We start from the raw sequence: 21,163 nt of genomic DNA on the forward strand, positions 1-21,163 counted from the left end.
AAGGATCTGAGAACTAACAAAGGCTGGCATCTCCAAGGATGTGCTTACAAATCAGATGACCATAAAATAGTAACAGGAAGGAAATATTTGGACATTCAAGAGGATGGGCCAAACGAGTTCACTAGCCTATTACAGACACCGCAGACACATACATATATCACTACTTCCCACTGATGAGCCTGTAACAGACATTGCTCGTTAATCAGGTCAGGCTTTATTGCTGAACCTATTCATGGCTTCAGATTTCTTCATAATGATTTTACCTCTTAAAATACCACTCAATCAATTCACTTTTGTTCATCTCCCCTTCTCTCACTCAAGTCCAAGCTTTCAACATTTCTAGCCCAGATTGTTGTTAAGATTCTTCTAATTGATTGCTTGCATTTTCCCAACTCCAGCCAATCTTCCACAATGCAGTGAGATCTATTTAAGCTCAAATTTGATGTGTCACTCCTTTGCTTAAAACCCTTTAATGATAATTAACAGGGCTCAAAAAACTCTACGTTTCTAGAGCTTCACTGTTTTCTAACTCCCTTCGACCCTTTGTGCTCTAGCTACTGTTGAGTTTCTTCACTTTCCTTCAATATGCCATGCCACTTCCAGCTTTCCCTACTCCCCTCTTCCCAAAACACTCTTCACCATCCCTCCCCCATTTTTGTTTTTGTCTTCCTGTCACTCAGATCTCCGTTTAAATATTATTTCGTTAGGAAAATCAATTGGCTATGTAGAATTGAAAATAAAGAATATATATATATATTATTTATAAATTGTGCACTACATATCCTTTGTATCAGCCAAATTATACTAAACTTTTGTATGCATATGTATCATATTTCTTTGTTTTTTTGTTTTGGATTGGTTGTTAAACATTCACCAGCACACCACAGAGGAACTCCAGTGGTCACAAAGCTAATTGGTTGTATTGGTTTCCCTCCCTTTCCTGCTTTGGTTCCCTGTTCCTTTTACTGGGTTTCCTGGGATCATCTCCAGAACACCCCCTTATAATCAAATCCTCATCTTCAGGATCTATTTTGTGGGAGACTCAAAACATGACAGTCATGGAGGGTATGATTTACCCACTATTTTATCCCTGTACCTAATAAGCACCACATAAATACTAGCTGAATGAATTAAATAAGCACAGCATCCCAGAGAGCCACCACTAGCTCAGTGAACTTGTTGGAATCTTTTTTACTCTGTAGTTTACTGGCCCATGAAGGGTTTGCTTGGATCCGTGGCCTACAGTGCCTCTGCAATTCACCTGTGATGGACCAGTCTCTCATCTAAAGATGTGCAGGGGATCTAGATGGAGTCCTTGGAAAAAATCAGTGTGTCCTAGTGCCAAATGAGGTAAAATCAGAGAGTGGACTTAACTGATAGGGAGGAAAAAGAGAGCTCCCGTGGGGAAGGAAGAAAGAAGAAATGGTGGCATTAAGGTGAGATGAAGTTGCCAAGAGTTACTGCAAGCTGCTTGGTATCTACCATCCTCTAAATATGTAGGTGAGTGTGTTTAAGGGAAGGACTGTGAGGGTGGGAGGAAGGGAAAGACGCAATTTCTACTGGCAACTGCTTCTCCCTGCTTTTGCTCTTGCAGGATCGGCAGAATTTATCTTAGAAACACGGTCTCAGTTCAGTAAAATGTTAGAAAGAGATTAAACAGAACACTATTCTGCATAAAAAAAAAAAACAGGATCATAATAGAATTGGGAAGAGTCTAGAAAAAGAATGGTCACTGAGGGGGGTTTTGAGAGAATAGGGGCTGACCATGGTGCAGCAAGGAAGTTCCAGAGGGGGCAGAAAGTCAGCACAGATCTTCTTGGGAATTGCCAAAATTTGGGGCAGGGCACTGAATTTCCCAAACTTGAATTCTGAAGGACAGTACTATCTTACCTGACATCTACGTAAAGTCTAGAATGACCAAATTAGAGAGTTGGAAGGACTTCAATTCACTTTTCGTCTTTCTCTGAGCATTGTGAAGATTGTATCTATGGCCCAAATGTAATTGCAAGCCTTAGCTGAATGGCTATTCATTCTTTCCCTCAGATGCTATTTTCCTCATGGATCTTTCTGAACAATGTTCATCAGCAGCCTATTCCTATTAGGGAAACTTACTGTTTGATCCTCAATTTAGAAGTACAAAGAAGAAAAGGCAAAAATATTGACCATAGTGATTTAAAGTTCAGCTGAGTTTTTCTTAGAAATCTTTCCACTTCTTACCATTGTCCTTTCATCCTAAAGTGGAGCAATTTAAATAATGTCTTTGCCAGGCCTTCCTGGTTAAGAGTTAGGATATGAAAATTTTTTGGTTAGCAGAATGGCCGATTGCATATTTCTTTCACTTCATGCCTACACATTAATCAGTGTGGTAGTTAATATATCACATGTCGTAGAGCTGATTAAAGTTCTTTAGCACTCTTATTCTGATAAAGGTATTCACCAGTGAGGAATAGCACCTTATATCACCTTCCATGTGAGGCTGTCTGTCTCTAGCTGCATGAGGACTGACACAGGGTGGGGCGCATCTTCCAGGAGTTTGCAGTCTGAGACTTAAAACAGTGATAGACTCATTAAGATCGACAACAGTAACAAATAATTACGAAACCCCAATCATGTGCCACACACTGTGTTTAGTGCAGGGTTTGTTTTTTTTTTTTTTTTTCTTTTTTTAAACATGTTCTTTCATTTCAGGAATTCAGTCTTGAAGGGATACCAGATATGCATATTAATAATTTCAGTCTGGAGTGGTAAATGTTTGATGGAGGTATATATACTTTTTTGCTATGGAGTCAGGAAACAGATGGTAATTATGAGTCTTTTCAGGGAGCAGTTGGGGAAAGCTTCATTGAGGAGGTGGCATGTTAGCTGGAACTTAAAGCACAAGTAGGAAGTCATCAGGCTAAAGGAAAGGAAGTACCCTACCTTATAGGCAGAAGAGAAAATAATTTGTGCAAAGTCACAAAACATGAATGTGGATGACATATTTTGGCAGTGGTGGGTGGTGTGACCAGAATAGATAGCAGACTACTGTGGTCTGGATCACTGGATTGGCTCTCTCTGAGCTTCTTAGTAGGAAGGGCAAAAAGGGAAATAATCAAATGATTCCTATTAACTCTGACTTTCATGGAGGTATTATGATACAAATTCATTCCTTTACTCCTTCAATTACTCAACATATATTAATTGCTTGCCTAGTATATGCCAGGCATCTGGCTGGACACTGATGATACTGCAAAAATAGAGACGGACTGAATCCTTAACCTCATGAAACATTAGCAGCTGTGTCCTCTATTGAGTTCATTCAGTTTAGCTCATCTCACTGATTCCTTCAATGGAGTCAAATGCTGAGGTGAGATTAAGAAAATTTGGAAATGTGTGGTGATTTTAATATATTACCTAGATGGGATGTGATAGCTAATTTTATGTGTCAACGTGACTGGGCCATGGGGGCCCAGATATTTGGTTAAACATTATTCTGGATGTGGTTGTGAGGGCATTTCTGGATGCAATTAACATTTGAATAGGTGGATGGAGTAAATTGCAGATTGCCCTCCCTAATATGGGCCTCATCTAATCAGTTAGAGGCCTGAACAAAAGGCTAAGTAAGGGAGAATTCTCTCTGCTTGACTGTGTTTGAGCTGGGGCATTGGTTTTCCTGCCTTTGGACTTAGACTGGAACTTACACCATTGGCTCTCGTGGGTATCCAGCTTGCTGACTATACATCTTGGGACTTCTCAGCCTCCATAACTACATGAGCCAATTCCTAATATTAAATCAGATATAGATAGGGGGTGCCTGGGCGGCTCAGTCAGTTCAGTGTCCAACTCTTAATTTAGGCTCAGGTCGAGATCTCAAGATTGTGGGATGAAGTCCTGCAGTCAGGCTCCGTGCTGGGGTGTGGAGCCTGGTTGGGATTCTCTCTCCCTCTCCTTCTCCTCCTCCTCCTCCTTCTCTCTCTCTCTTTAAAAAGAAAATCAGAAATAGATATAAATCTCCTATTGGTTCTGTTTCTCTGGAGAACCCAGACTAATACAGGGGAATACATGATAAAACAATGTCCAATAGCAGAACAGCTCTGCCTCAAGTTTGCTTTTTCACCACTTAAAATACTGCAGCTTATTAAGAGATCTGGCTTACAACTTAAATGGAATGCCCAGCAAGTGAAAATAGCCTGTAATTTGGGAGGGAGAACACTAAAGAGCTTCTCTTTTGATAGATAAGGTGATCATTCTCATGAGTGAAAAGGAAAATGTATTGCTGCCTCTACACACCTAAAAGAAATCAAACTAAACCAAACCACAAAAAAATCGATAACATTTTTGAACAAGTTGGATGCATGTTATGAAGAAGACAGGATGCTGAGTTTCTCCAATATTTTATGACTCTCATTTTATGAAATAGGAGTGGTCTTAACAGTTAATTAGCTCTGTAAGAAAGAATGGCTTAGGATCAACTACATCCCCAAAATGTTAATAATAGAAGACCTCAGAATTTTATACAAGATACCGATTCATTTAGCATTCTAGAGGCATATTTTGCAAGTACTTTATCTCAAGGGATTAACTACTAAGTCAAACTGCTTAAACTGAGAGATTTCTTTGAGTGCTTTATTGAGATTTTAATGGTTTGGTGGGTGTTTGGTGACGCTAACCTTGAAAATTTTCCAGGCTAAAAATTTATCTCAGTAATACCATGGTGTAGGAACTTTGGAGTCCTGATTGTCATTTTACCTGTGCATGGGAGAGACCCAGAACTGTCTTAGGTGAGAGGGAAGCTTTGGTCTTGTCTAGAATGCTTGTGTTCCCCTCCCCCCATTTCCATGTATGGAAGTAGAAGGCCTTTTTATTAGGATACTTCTTAATTAGGGTCTTCATTTTTCATTAAGACATGGCATTTCACTCCCCAGCTGGGCTGATTACGAAAGCATACGGCTCTGCCTTTATTTGGCAACATAGAATATATGCACTCTAGGCCCATGTCAGCAAATGCAGTGCTTCTTGGTCAATACTTATCAAAAGCTGAGTTATGAGATATAATTTTTATTTATGGAGCATTGACTAAAAGTTATGCAGCACATTCATTCCTCCGGAATGGATACTCTAAAATCATTCAATCCTTGAATTAAGGCAGACTGTCAGAACCTAGCCCCTCATAGAACTGTTGTAATGAACTAGGCTTTGGCATTCATTATGCCTCTCCAGTGAGGCAAGTGCTAAGAAACTCAGAGGCAAATTCACGAGTTATCTTAAAGAACCGTATAACGTTTGGGACACCTGGGTGGCTCAGTCGTTAAGCATCTGCCTTCGGCTCAGGTCATGATCCCAGGGTCCTGGGATCGAGCCCCGCATCGAGCTCCGCATCGAGCTCCGCATCGGGCTCCCTGCTCGGCTTCTCCCTCTCCCACTCTCCCTGCTTGTGTTCCTGCTCTCGCTATCTCTCTCTCTCTGTCAAATAAATAAATAAAATATATAAAAAAAGAACTGTATAATATTTATTTTGTATACAATTTTCTCTAGAAAGTCATCTGATTTAAAAAACAAATTATTGAGGTGAAACATAACATTTCAAAGTGAATGATTCCGTAATCATGAATTAGTAAATTCACAAAGTTGTGCAAATACTACCTCTATCTAGTTCCAAAATTGTCTTATTACTTTGAGTCATCTGATTTTTTTTGCTTTATCTTTTCTTCTATTTTTTCAATTCTTTAAAATCTTATTATATTTCCTAAAAAAAATAAAATAAAATAAAATCTTATTATATTTCCTGCATGTCTGTAAATCATCATGAATCTTTTTCTGAATGAGGTAGGATTTTAATAAACAAATTATAAAAAAAAAACTAATAATAAGCTCCAGTGCAGGAGACTGAAGAGGAAGAGTCAGGAAATATGAGAAGAATCAAGAAGTCATTTTGTGGAAGCCAAATGAAGAAGGAGTTTCAAGAAGAGAGTGGTTGACAGGAGCACTTGCCAGAAAGATCAAGTAAAATAAAGATGGAAATGAGGCTGCTAAATTGATTAATTAGGAAGCCATCTGTGATTTTTGTGAAAATTGTGTCCCTGTTATGTATGGTTAGAGGTGCAACCTTGGTAAAACTTAAAAAAAAAATCTACAGTGTAGTAAAATAGAGAGAAGAGAAGCTGTGGTTTGAAGGCAAAGGAAGTTTGAGGGAATTTTTTTTTTTTAATGATGGGGTAGTTAAGCCAAACATAACTTAGTGGGTGGAAGGAAAATTGACAGATGGTCCTGGCTTTACAACCAGCTATGGTGTGACCTTGAGTAAGACACTTCACATTCAGCCTTGAGTTTCTTATCCATGAAGCACAGTATCTTAACTAGATTATGTCTAAGATTCCTTCCAGCTTTAGTGTTCTAAAGTATAACCTTGAGTGGAAGGAATGTATAAATATAATGAGAACAGTAAAGCAATTTTGAAAATACAGTAACATACTCATCATAGATACAGTGTTATTTTTATTAATCTACCTGAAATGCTGATCTTTAATCAAGTTTTATGATATCATAATGAAAGAAAGGAATCCAGAGTCCATTGTCTCTCATGGTTCATCTCCCCCTCCGATTTACTCCCCTTCATTCTTCCCCTCCTGCTATCTTCTTCTTTTTTTTTTTCTTAACATATATTGCATTATTTGTTTCAGAGGTACAGATCTATGATTCAACAGTCTTGCACAATTCACAGTGCTCACCATAGCACATACCCTTCCCAATGTCTATCACCCAGCCACCCCATCCCTCCCACCCCCCCACCACTCCAGCAACCCTCAGTTTGTTTCCTGAGATTAAGAATTCCTCATATCAGTGAGGTCACATGATACATGTGTTTCTCTGATTGGCTTATTTCACTCAGCATAACACCCTCCAGTTCCATCCACGTCAAGGGGGAGATGAACCACGAGAGACGATGGACTCTGAAAAACAAACTGAGGGTTCTAGAGGTGAGGGGGGTGGGGGATGGGTTAGCCTGGTGATGGGTATTAAAGAGGGCACGTTCTGCATGGAGCACTGGGTGTTATGAAGAAACAATGAATCATGGAACACTACATCAAAAACCAATGATGTAATGTATGGTGATTAACATAACAATACAAAAATTTAAAGAAGAAAAAATAATATCTGCTCTAGGGATCCTAAATTGAACATTTCCTTTTGGTTTCCTAACTAATATCAGTAGCTAAAAATATTAATGTCATTTAAAATTACTAACTGCTATATGATTAATTTTAAGCTTAAAATAAAATTGGATATTCCACATTAAAAAAAAAGAAAGAAAGGAATCCAATGAACATTTACTATCAGTGACTTTACCATAAAGGTTTGCTTTGCTTTATACAGCCAACTTATTTTTTTATTTAAAAAATTTTTTAAAAAGATTTATTTATTTTAGTGAGTGTGAGAAAAAGAGAAAGAGGAGTGCATAGAGAGGGGCAGAGAAAGAGGGAGAGAAATCCTCAAGCAGATTCCCCACTGAGTGTGGAGCCCAATGTGGGGCTCCATCCCAGGAACCTGAGATCATGACTTGAGCCAAAATCAAGTCAGACCCTTAACCGAGTGACCACCCAGGCACCCCGACAACCAACTTTTAAATAATTTGAAAGTCAAAATAGTGGTTGATGTGGATTGTAGTGAATTATAAATGGCCATAAAGTTTTTGATACTTCTTCTATCTAGAGATAAGATCTAAGTTCTCTCTTCCTGAATTGAGATGAGCAATATGGCTGTCTAGTCATTAGAATGTGAGGAAGTGACACTGTTTCTGACCTGTTAAGAGATTGACAGCTTCCACCTTCTGGCTCTTGCAATACTGACTCTTTAAACCTATGCTGCCATGCTTTAAAGATGCCCAAGTATCCCTGTTAAAGAGACCTATATAGAAAAGAAATGAGCCTCCCCCAGCGCCCCCGCCCCCCACCACCTCCACCAGCCAACAGCAGTGGTTGAGTATTGAATTGCCAGCCATGTGAGTAAACCAATTGGAAAAAAGATGTTCAACACCTTTTAGCTTGAGATACTCTAGGTGACACAACATGGGGTAGAGAAAGGCTGTCCTCACTGATCCCTGCCCAAATTTCAGACTTATGGGCAAAATAAATGATTGTTGTTTTAAGCCACAAACTTTGGGGATGGTTTGTAGTGCAGAAGTAGGTAACTGTATCATGCAGTTAAAATTTATTCACTGGTGATCATGCAAGCCAAACATAATCTTTATAGGTGGTTCTGCTTTTGTGCCAATATGTATTTGAGAAAAAAACTTGTATTCCATAAAATTGCATACTAATTGCACACAGGGTTTATGCGAAAAGTAGGACTGAAGTAGACCACTCAAAATCTGTAGAATTTTGTAAAGAGAGCCCTACCTAAACCAGTAACAATTCTATTAAAAACATCAACCATAACATAGTAATTTCTTTGACAACAGTTATAGAAATATTTTTCTAGATAATGTTTCCTTTGGCAAGGGAAACAAAAGCAAAATTAAACTTTTGGGAGTATACCAAAATTAAAAGCTTTTGCACAACGAAGGAAAGCATCAACAAAACAAAAAGGCAACTGATGAATGGGAGAAGATATTTGCAAATTATATATCCGATAGGGTGTTAATACCCAACATACATAAAGAACTTACACAACTCAACACCAAAATAACCAAATAATCCAATTAAAAAGTGGGCAGAGGAACTGAATGGATATTTTTCCAAAGAAGACATACAGATTGCAAACAGATACATTAGAAGTTGCTCAATGTCACTAATGATGAGGGAAATGCAAATTAAAACCACCGTGAGATATCACCTGACTCCTGTCAGAACGGCTAAAATAAAAAACACGAGAAATAACAAGTGTTGGAGAAGATGTGGAGAAAAACGAACCCTTGTGCATTGTTGGTGGGTATGCAAACTGGTGCAGCCACTGTGGAAAACACTAGTTTCCTCAAAAAATGAAACATAGAATTACCATATGATTCAATAACTCCACCGCTGGGCATTAACCTAAAGACAATGGAAACACTAATTTGAAAAGATACATGTACCCCTATGTTTATTGCAGCATTATTTACAATAGCCAAGATATGGAAGCAACTCAAGTGTCTGTCGATAGATGAATGGATAAAGAAGATATGGTGTGTATATATATGTGTGTGTATATATATATATGTATATATACACACACATATGTATATACATGCACACAATGGAATATTACTCAGTCATAAAAAGAATGAAATCTTGCCATTTGCAGTAACATAGATAGACCTAGAATGTATAATGCTAAATGAAATAAGATATTAAAGATAAGTACCATATGATTTAGCTCTCATGTGGAATTTAAGAAAGAGCAAATGAACTAAGTAAAAGAGAGACAAACAAAAAAAGAGGCTCTTAAACACAGGAGAAAAATTTTTGGTTACCAGATGGGAGGTGCATGGGGGGGATGGGTGATATAGGTGAAGGGGAGTAAGAGTACATTTATCTTGAGGAGCACTGAGAAATGTATAGAATTGTTGAATCACTATATTGTACACTTGAAACTAATATAACACTGTATGTTAATTATACTTGAATCAAAAAAATAAATTTTAAAAAGAATTAAAAAAATTAAAAGAAATCAGCTATAACAAATCTCCTGTGTCATTTGCACTTAGAATCACAGTTCATCCTTATTAGCCTTATACCCTGGGGTTCATGTTTCCTTAAAGACATTTTTATGTAGAGTTTCACCAGAGAGCTATATAAAGTGGAAAGCAGAGGGATTCCTGAAGCCACTAAATCAGTTCCTTCTTGCACTAAAAAAAAGACTGCTGCAGAATTTTCATTTTTCTTCTTAAAGTCTTCATAAATTGCTAAAAATTCCTTTTTAACTGTGATAAAGTTGAACTCTTCAAAAATGAACCGTTTTGGAAATTCAAAAGTGAACCTAGAGGATTTCAATGTTTACTGACATCCTTACTTTTCAATTACACATGAGCTAATTGGCACTAAGGAAACCTATGTAGCAGAACAGATGGTATATGAATGGTCAGCCTGTATATGCCGAACAGAATACATATATTGAATATAAAGGCCCAATACGGTGTTGCCATAGTCCCTTGTCCCTAATGACTTACCTTGTTCTGATGGACTCTCAGTTTCAAAGCCTGGTAGAGATGGCTGTTCTGTGTGGCAGCAGTTAGTACTGCTTTGGTTTCAGCCTCTTTCATCAGATCCATCAGGAAAGTGTTGTCAGTGCTCTCTGTGGGCCTAGGGCCCAGGGCTGAGGGAAGAACACTGAGGGTGTCCTCCTCTTCAGAAGAGGGTGGTTCAATGGATTGCTCTTCATTTGGAAATGCTGGTGTGAGGAAACCTTCTCCTGAGTTGAGAATGACTTTACCACTAGTCTTTGAGATAGTGTAAGAGAGGGATTCCTCATAGAGGATGTAGTCAGCTAACACAGACTTTGTGGTAAAAAAACTCACCAGGTATACTGTGTCCTGTTCTGCCCGCTGTCTCAAGCCTGGATTGACCAAGGGGAAGTTCTGGACTCAAAGTAGCATCCTGAAGAATGAATTGAGAAAGACATGTTGAGAAGTGACCTTTCCCTGTATGTGAGAAGGGCTACACTCTGTATTTTTTCTTTCATTTAAATTTAAGCAATCATTTTGTAGTTGACTTGAATCTACTATGGATTCTTTTTTTTTTTTTTCTACTATGGGTTCTGATATAGGTTCTGATACAGAAATTTGTCATGAAAGGAAAACATGCATTGATACAGTGGCAAAATATGATCAATTGGCTTCTTGGCTAGCTGAGTCTGCCTGGGTAGGGTGAACTAATAACTGAAACACTCTGACTTGCCTATCATGTTGGAATTTATGAATTCCTTCATTTAAAGAAGGAATAGAGCTTAGTCAGTGCTTCAATTTATGAATACCCCAATGACAACTCTTGGCATAAATTAAGTGGACATAGCTTTAAATGAAGTACAAAAATTATTACAGAATTTATTTTATTTTACTATTATTATTTTTTTAAAGATTTTATTTATTTGACAGAGAGAGCACAAGCAGAGGGAGAGAGAGAGGGAGAAGCAGGCTCCCTGCTGAGCAAGGAGCCCGATGTGGGACTCGATCCCAGGACCCTGGAATCATGACCCAGGCCGAAGGCAGCCGCTTAACCGACTGAGCCACCCAGGTGTCCCAGAATTTATTATTTTATTTTGAAGACATTATACTTATGAAATCCTCATAAATAAATATAGGTAAGACCTTAAGACTTAAGAACAAGCTTATAAAGTATGCTTATGTTTATATCTATTTCCAAAAGTTAATATTAAATTATATATCCTGCTTTAAGTATTCTTTTCAGTTCATCAACATGTGTTTGTTTTATCAAAACAGCAAGTCCTGACACTAATTGAAACAAAGATCTAACAACATTGAAAAAAACTTTGAATCTTAGGGTATTTGAAATGCAAGTTGTATCATATTTTATTAATATAGAAACAGGAAGTGGGCAACAAAGTACTGCCTGTAAGACAGAAAAAAATAATTAGCATTGCAAAGAAGATTTTTGCTCTGTTCAGTCTTTAAACTGATTTTTTTTTTTGATGGAAGCTTTTCAGGCTTTGTTCCTATTCGAAGAACAAAAGAACAACAAACTCATTTACCTTTGTGATATCAGCAAGGAGTGTAGGCAGCACTGAGTGGAAGTCAGGATCAGAGCCTGGCACTGACCCCAAAAATTCTGCAGGTGAAAAATCACAACATTTGAGTATTTCTTTCTTTTTCTTTCTTTCTTTTGTGGTTGGGCACTAAAACAGTCAGGGTTGAAAAATGTGGCAATAATCAGTTTTTAAGGACTGGAATAGCAAATCATTAAGAAATCAGCATCACATAAACTAATGGTCATCGATGTGAATGATATACTGGAGGACAGATGCAAGGGGTACATCTTATATGTTTATGTGATAAGAAGTTATTAAAGTGGATTTTTAGGGTGCTTAGTTTTATCGTATAGATTTGGATCAGGCAGGCAAGTTGATTGGCTAAGCCAGTGGGGATTAAGATATAATGAAGCTAACAAAAAGAAATAGCTAGAATAACACTGGAACCAAGGACCATTTGCAGAGTCCTAATTCCACCTTGAAGCCTGATTCTCAGAATATCCCAGAAGGTTGAACAGAGACAAACCAGAGTACCAGATGATCTCTAAGATGAGTATGAAGCTGACCTTTTCTTGCCTAGGAGATTCCTCTGCCCTGCATGTTGTCCCAAGGGATCATTTGATGTTTTCCAGTGTTGAGTTTGACTATCTAAACCAGAGAAATAGAACTAACAGAGAATGCCAATTTCATGCCGTGTCATACTAAAATAGCATTTCTAGTGTTCATCTCTTATGCCAAGAGTGCTGGGCATAACGAGGAGTTCTAGGCTCATGGGTCCCTCCAGGTACCCTCTGAGAATCCTGAGTGTGCCTGATGATCTTGTTGAATTTTTTAGATCCACTCTCCTCTCCTCTCCCTGCTATTCTATGCCCTAGGAGGTTGATTTATATGGACTATATCAATGGCTTTTTGCCCTCTGGTCTTCAGAAGGCTTAGATCATTAGGCAAACCCTTCATGCCTAGAGGCAGTAATGGGTGGGGCCTTGCTGCTCAGGCACCAGGGAACTGTCCTGTTCTTTTGTGTTATTAGGAAAAACTTTATAAACCGTGCCTTTATCAAACTCTCCTCATGCTACCCCAATTTGAATGGCCATCTGTTTCCTTCTGGGACTCAACCAATTTACTAGGTGAGGGAATCTGTCTGGGTTGTGCCAATGGAACAGAACTGTCCATGGGTGCTTCTTTACACCTGGACTCCACCGGATGACTGTGGCTAACTACTGAACTGAAACTCTGGGCTTCTCCTAGACCTATTCTTGATGTGAAGTAGCACCAATAGCTCATCAAATGACACACAGGTTGGAGTGAGGAAAGAGAAATTATACCACTCATGATGTTCCTGTCACCGAAATGATTGACTCTGTAAGGCCCAAGTTGAAATGACAGTGACCATGAGACATTTGCACCTACTAATGTTGCTGTTGGAATGAGGATAAAACCAGAACTATGAAATCACCAGCTGACCATCAGCGAACTGAACTGTTTCCAAATCCAAGGATTTGTCTTCCTCCAGTGGTCTGCTGATCAGTTTTTTGAGGTCTAAAGCTGTGAGATAGATTTCTGGTTGCTTGTCCTCCTCCATCATTCCATGAGGGACTCCTTCACTCTCAATTTTGTTGGAATCACAAGACAGGAGGTCACTTGCAGGGCTTTTTACTTCTGCACTGTCTCTCTTAAAGATGGCTATAAGTCGTGTCTCTATGGAGCTTGAACTGTAAGACAGCAGAGGACACATTCCACCCAAACCCATTGTTACATGCTTTATAAAGAGTGTAATTATGTTGCTATAAATATTTCAGACAGCTTCATCCTCTTTCCTGATGGGCTCTTAAAGAATATCCCACTTCAAAACTAGTTTAAAGGTTTATTAAAAATTTGAAATGTGGAAGAAGAACTGACGTATATTTTAGTTGTTAGACAGAATGCCAGGATGGGGGTTAAGTCCACCTTGAAGACTGGCTACTAACTGAATCAAGTGATCATAGATTTTTACTTTATTCTTTATGAAAAAGTATTAATTGTCAAGAGTTGCTATTATTCACCAGTGTTTTTGGTGGCCTTATAAGTGAAGTCATGAAATGCCAATCAGCAAGAAGGATGAATTGTCCTTTTTTCTACAAATAGCCTTCTGTAGGAGGGCCTATGAAATAGCAGCATAGGATACAGCAGTGGGACAGTAGTGTGTACATACCGTAACCAAGTCAAAGCTTCAATTCTTTTTTTTTAATTTAATTTATTTATTTGATAGAGAGAGAGAGAGCACAAGCAGAGGGAGTGGCAGGCAGAGGGAGAGGGAGAAGCAGGCTCCCCACTGAGCAGGGATCCCAATATGGGGCTCGATCCCAGGACCCTGGGATCATGACCTGAGCCGAAGGCAGATGCTTAACCGACTGAGCCACCCAGGCATCCCAAAGCTTCAATTCTTAAGGTTATTATTTCTCTTCTACTTCTTTCAAGAAATATTTTTTAATTAAAAAACAAAATTCCAAATCAAACATAATTTTTTTCCCTCAAGCTGCTTTTAAGATATCTTAGAAGAAAGGTGTGAGAAAAGAGAAAGGGAAGTAGTATATAATTAACCATATTTATTATTGTATTTATTGACTTGATGCCTTTTTGCATATAAAAATGAAATAGGAATCTCCATAACTCTTTCCTCTCAGATCAGGTTTACCTTTTAGTTTATGCCATAAATCCACACAGAGAGATGCAGGAGTGTTTTAAAGCCACAGGAACTGATAATGTGTACTCTTGGCAGTTCTTTGGGCCACACAATCAGTCAGAGTCTACAGTTCGTTATCTCACTAGTCAATTAGAGAAGCCAAAGCTGGATTCTTATTACTGAGCTCTCCAAGGTATAGTGGACTCTGTCCCAATTCAAACTGACCTTGGAACCAAGGAGCAAATTAGTTTCTCTGCTTTATGCCAGACTTAGGTTGGCTGTTTGTACAAGTGTGCATTCAGACAGACAATTTCCCATCACAAATGATATTTAAGAAGTTGTTAAAACATGCTTGCCCCACAGAAATGTGTTTCTATGTTTTTCTAATTAGATTTTGAGTTTTACAGAATACACTTTCACTGATCAAATCATTGTTTACATATCTCACGTAGTGATTTTGACTTGAGTTTTTTCTACTACCGAGTAACTGATCAATTACTCTCGTTTAAATAAGACACCAATAAAAAGTCATTGGCTTATCCCAGACTTTGTATGTAAAAATTACTTGTAAAAGATCAGCATATAAATTTGTGGGGGAAAGGGTACTATATTTCAAAACATTAGAAAAGTCCAAATTACCCATCTCTTCCTTTCTTTGGTCTTCATTTCACCATATGCAATGGGAACATGCAAGGGAGAAAGAATTTTTATGAGATTTATTAAGACATTTACTGAATCATTTCATATACCAGACACACACACACACACACACACACACACACACACACACACACACAGAGAGAGAGAGAGAGAGAGAGATTTCTTTCCATTGTCTCCCATGTTTGCCCAGAACTTTGAAGGAAATACATAAACTGCCATCAGAATTTGGATGGGAATTTTGAGAGCCATATGAATCTCAGGAAGTAAACAGAATTATATGATGTTTCTGATTAGGATTCAATCTTTGTTCAAAGATTATATATACTTTTATTTTTATTTTTTTTAATTTAAATTCAATTAGCCAACATATAGTACCTCATTTGTCTCAGATGCAGTGTTCAACATGTACTTCTGGTTCTCTTTGTAAACTCTTTGATTTCTTCATATTCTTCCCAAAGAGATGGCAAATACATCATAAACACTTTACATTTTGGGTGGTGCTGGTGCCAGGAAGTTTTTAAAGAAAGTATTTTATAGAGTCCAATACTTTCTTTAAAAACTTCCTGGCACCAAATACTTTCTTTAAAAACTTCCTGGCACCAGCACCACCCAAAATGTAAGGTGACTCTGAAAAACAAACTGAGGTTTCTGGAGGGGAGGAGGGTGGGGGGATGGGTTAGCCTGGTGATGGGTATTGAGGAGGGCACATTCTGCATGGAGCACTGGGTGTTATGAACAAACAATGAATCATGGAACAGTACACCAAAACAAATTATGTAATATATGGTGATTAACATAACAATAAAAAATTAAAAAAAAAGAAAGTATTTTATAAATGAATTTCTCACCCTCTGAGTAGCATTAAATGATTAATTTAATCCTGGAAGTAATTTATCTGAGACTGGACACTGGAACTGGCGTTTGGTTCACTGATTATTTTTCAAATTGCTTTAATCAGTAAGCCTTGAGGGGATGGTACAATTCATCATGGAATAGGTTGCAAGAAAAATAAACACCTGTTTACTGAGTGGGTGGTCCGTGCCAGGCAGTTTATATGCATCCTCATTTAGTCTTTTCGACAACACAATCCCCATTTTACAGAAAAAGGAACACATACACAAAGGAGAAGTTGTTAGTTGGAAGGTGGCAGAGCCAGGGTTTGAACTCTGTCCTGCTTGACTTCAAGCCTGGGCCCGTTTTCTATGCCACTACCTGCCCATGCCTCAAAAGAGGCCATTTGGTCATCAAACTGACAAATAGATTTTGGACTTCTCTGGGCATATATATGAATTTAGTTTAAAAGCTGTATTCAGCTTTCTCATCTTACATTTCAGATGATATTTGTTGACAAAGACATTCTACACGTGTGATGGGATTTGTGTTGCTGCTCTTTCTGCCTGGAGTATGAATTCATTTAACTTTTCTTTTTTTAAGATTTTATTTATTTATTTGACAGAGAGATAGAAAGCACAAGTAGGCAGAGTGGCAGGCAGAGGGAGAGGGAGAGGGAGAAGCAGACTCCCCTGATGAGCAGGGACCCCGATGCTGGGGCTTGATCCCAGGACCCTGGGATCATGACCTGAGCCGAAGGCAGATGCTTAACTGACTGAGCCACCCAGGCGCCCCTGAATTCATTTAACTTTTATCCCTTGATAAAATATGACTGAAATAGACTGCTACTACTTTCCTTCTCTGGAAGCAGGGGAGAATCTATGACTTTATCATTGGGGCTGCTCTGTGGGAGGGACTTCTGTACCAACTAGACATTCATTTAGGGCCTGCCGCCTGCTTATTTCAGCAGTGGCTTGTAGTTCGGAGAGAGGCAGGGCTCCCTGAGCCAAGACCCTAGTCCTGCTCATTTAAAAAAAATATATGTATATTGCATTGAAATATAATTGTCATGAAACAAACTGCACATGTTGAAGGTGTACAATTTGATCTCAGTTTGATACTATACACCTGTGCAACCATTACCACAAACAAATTAATTCCTCCCAAAGGTTTACTCATGCCCCTTTGAAACCCTTCCCTCCTATCCTTTCTGTCTCACCCTCCCCAAGCAACTACTGATCTGTTTTCTGTCATTACAGATTAGTTTGTGTGTTCTAGAGTTACATATAAATGGAATAATAATATACTCCCTCTCCTCTGTCTTACTTCACTCAACATAGTTATTCTGAGATGAAACCATATTGCTGTGTATTCTAATAGTTCCTTCCTCTGCTGAGTAGTCCTCTACGGTAACAATAGTCCACAATTTGTGTTATCTATTGCCCTGTTGATGGACATTTGGATTGTTTCCAGTCCTCAGCTCTTCCAAATAAAGCTGCTATGGACATTTATGAACTAGTCTTTGAAAGAGTATACCCTCCAACCAGATTAAATGATTGTTAATAGTTTCCCATATTCGCTGTAAGGGATAAAGCAGTATTTAAAGTGGATCTTTTTCTGTTCGTCCTTATCATTGTGTTAACAATAGATGTCCTCACAACTTCCCAGTTGTGTTGGGAGAATCAAATGAGGTCACTAATAAAAAACATACTTATTAAATTGTAGATCAGGTTTTATACAAATGAGCTGACATAAAGACAGTATCAGGAGACTCATAGGGTTTTAGGGGATCTGGCTCCATGAGAAAGCAATTTTCTTCTTACTAAGTTTACTATATTCTGAGCATTGTTAGTTATGATTAAAAGTTTGCCATACTCGTAAGCATATTGTTTATAATAGTCAGGGTCAAAATGTTTTCTGGGAGACTAAATATTCATTCCATAATGGAAATCATTGGGAACATATGGTCAAATTTACTTTATAAGCATTTCTGGCAGGAATAAGAATGAAGTCTTACAGAGATAAACACATGGGGAAAATGCAGCTTCAGTGGATATACCTTTTTTACCTTGTGAATTGCATCATCCTAACATTTTTGTTTTCTCCTGAAATAGATTTTTTTTATTAGTTTTTCATTTATTTGAAGGGAGGGCTTAATGAGCAATTTGAACATTCACCAGGAGGACTGTTCGTATCATTTCCTTCAGCTTTAAATGAAACATCTGCTCTTTAGCTGCAGTGGCTTGTCCAGAAAACCTTGCCATCTATGCAGAATATTCTACTATCACCTTTTATTTCTCTCTAATCCATCTGATTTCACATGGAATATTGTGGAGCCCCACCTTGAAATAAAGAAAAATGAGTCTGCTGTGGTACATATTAAAGGTTTCATCTTTTATAACTTTCACTTTTCAATACTTTCTTCCTCTGGAGTCATACAAATCAGAGGGGCCTGATAGCTTTGAAAGGAAAGAACCGGTGGAGATCGCCCAGAAGCTATTCTTTGTGAGGGTGGGAACTTGCTCTGGGCACCTTCTGGCTTTAAGACAAGAGGCGGTGGAGGGGCCAGGAAGTACTTCGGGGGAGGCCTTCTCTACCCACTTTACAAACCCCCTTGGGGCAGGGAGTCTCATTCTGACACACCGGGGCTGACATATACCCTGTGGCACATTTTAAAAAATATATTATGACCCTGCCTGTAGATGTTTTGAATGAGAACATAGAAAGAGGATGCAAAACTGCTTGCCAAAAATCATGAACCCACCTAGATTATAGAGTGTTGAGATGATAAGGGATATAGGCCTGCTTGTGGGGAAGCCAGGGGAACATAACTCAACCCTGCTTTAGCATGGCACTATTCTTTAATTTCATTTCCTTTATTTAAAATTGTAATTTAATAATTGTTGTGTGGTAATGCATTACTATAGCTCAGATGTCAAAATGATAATAAAATGTACATTTTGGGAAGTATTGTTTCTGTCTCTGTCCCCTTCTACCCCGTTCCTTCAACTTCCTTATCCCCATAGGTACTACTTTTTATTAGTTTCACCTGATTCCCTAGGGCCAGCCTGATTCATTTCAATGATGATGATATTTAACATTCAACAGGGAACCAGGCAATCAGACACCAAGGTAACTAATTGCTTCTTTTGACCTGTCTCTACTGAGGTGTTCTCCTAAGAGGTTCATTAATAACATTGCCAAGGACAGCAGATTAGCTCTCTGCAGAGAGCAGTGTTTCTGACTCCAGAGGGAGGAAGGAATACAGCTCCTGTGTTATCCCTTAAAAAAAATCACCTAGAGTCATGTTCTAATTAGACAATTCCTTTATCTGAAATGTATTCAGTTTTCAGGATCTGGCAGGGCTAAACAACTGGGGGGCAGGGGGGAAGAACCTTGTAATCCTCATGACACTGCTTTTAAAAAAGGACAGGGAGAAAGTAATTTAAAAATTGAGAAGAGTCCGATTCTCTTACTTACCTAAATCCTAGCACGTGGATTTCTTTGAATCCTGGAAGTTTCTTAAATACCTTTTCCATCTGTAGAAAGAAAGAAATTTATGAAACCCTCTTTGACTCTACCGGGTCAGATCTTGCCTAACTGAAAAAAAAGCCTAAACACTTTTGAGGAGTTTGGGGAAAAATATGAAAATGGAAAAGTGAAGCAACTATTGAGGCCAAACTCTTTGTTCTTAGTTACTTTTTTCTGAAATCCAGAGGAAAGTGTTTTGCTATTTATTTAAAAGCTGCAATTGGGGGGGGGGGCCTCAATGGCTCAGTTGTTTAAACATCTGGCTCTTGATTTTGGCTCAGGTCATGATCTCAGTGGAGCCTGCTTAAGATTCTCTTTCTCCCTCTCCCTCTGCCTCTCCCCACCCCACACTTTCTCTTTCTCTTAAAAAAAAAAAAAAGCTGCAATTGGGTAGTTAATGATGCACTTTAATGGTTACTTTAAATAGAATATGAAATAACTTTAAGGTGGTACTTGGAAGAAACTTTTTTGGCTACAGTATTTTTATTTATACACAGAATAACTATTATATTTTCTGAGTTGAATGAGATGATTTGGAAAATATAATGTTAAAGAGATTACTAAAATCAAAATGCCTCTGACTTTGCCCAGGAGGGGGGATTTTCTCCGGGCTGTTGCCTCTTGGCTCTCTCCAAATCCACTGGCATTTTCCATTCCTCTTCCACGGTGTGCCTGCTTTTTTTTCTGGTTCTTCTTCTATCTCAAGGACCACTTTCTTAGTCTTCTTTACTCCATCTTATTGTCTGCACTCTCTACTTTAAATATAAAGACTCTGGAAGTTTGCATTCTCAGCCTCCTTATCTCACTGTCCCACTTATTCAGGAAGCTTGACTGTAGGTACCCCGCTAGGCTCTGGGGACACACTGCCACGTCGATGGGCACTGCCCCATCCAGCTCACTCCTGTGCAGGCTGGGAGGCAAGAGAGACCAAGAGGAAGGGATTGATTAGTAGTGAAGCTTGGAGGGGAGCGCAGGGTGAAAGTGAGGCTGAACAGGTAAGCAGGGACCTGGCACGGTCCTTTCTTCCCTGTGCCCACCCTCCTCTGCCTCTCCTCGGGGGATCTCATTTTCTCCCACGGCTTCAGTGATCACCTGAGACCTAGCTTTGAGTTCTACACATGAATATCCCAACTTGATCAATAATTAAATGTGTCCAAACCAGAGTCATTCTCTTCTTTCCAAATCTGCCTTTCCTCCTGGGTCTCTATCCTAGTCAGGTTCATAAACACTTATTGTGCATCTTCCATGCCAGAAAACCCAGCAACCCTAATACCTTCCTTCTGTTCCCCTCACATCCGGTTACCAACTTCGGGTGGTTTGAATCCCATATACATTTTGTTTCCACCACGTTCTTATTCCCATGGCAGGCATACCCTTCGCATCTCCCCTCCTATATTGCTGAAAGAGTTTTCTTGGTGTGCGTGAGGAAAGGAAGGAGAAATTTTGGGGGAGGGATATGTTGGGGCAGGAGGAAAAGGAGGAGATGTCTCCTTGACCACGTTTTTATTTCCAAGGGTAATCATTCCATATCTGTTGTTCTTTACTAAAAATCCCTTGATGGGCTGCACTGCCCTTTGAAGAAGGTCCAATTCTTTAGAATGGCATTTAAGACCCTCCACAATCTACTGCCTCCATTCCCCAAGTACTTTATCATTTGTTCTTCCTGTCATCATTACCCCCTTGGTCAATACTGTATCCTCTAGTCTCACTAAACCAAGGCCTATCTCTCCTCAAATACAACATGTACTTCCTCCAGACTTCTATGACTTTTTTCCCCTTTAGCCCAAGATGCAACTTCTACCTTCTGCTTTTTGACTTCCC

At 38.8% G+C, this 21,163-nt stretch overlaps 1 protein-coding gene across 1 annotated transcript in view; it reads right to left on the bottom strand.

The window, feature by feature from the left end:
* IMPG1 (interphotoreceptor matrix proteoglycan 1) overlaps positions 1–19,996 on the bottom strand; it is a 70,424-nt gene extending 50,428 nt beyond the window's left edge. Inside the window, 6 exon segments of the mRNA XM_073890421.1 lie at positions 10,472–10,550; positions 11,662–11,738; positions 13,123–13,370; positions 14,960–14,980; positions 19,292–19,350; positions 19,925–19,996. Of these exon segments, the coding sequence (XP_073746522.1) occupies positions 10,472–10,550; positions 11,662–11,738; positions 13,123–13,370; positions 14,960–14,980; positions 19,292–19,350; positions 19,925–19,996 (556 nt within the window).
* Between the last annotated feature and the right edge of the window lie 1,167 nt (positions 19,997–21,163).

Source organism: Callorhinus ursinus, unplaced genomic scaffold, assembly GCF_003265705.2.
Source record: "Callorhinus ursinus isolate GAN/ISIS: 27379988/994484 unplaced genomic scaffold, GSC_fseal_2.0 scaffold151, whole genome shotgun sequence".
In the NCBI taxonomy this organism is placed as follows: domain Eukaryota; kingdom Metazoa; phylum Chordata; class Mammalia; order Carnivora; family Otariidae; genus Callorhinus; species Callorhinus ursinus.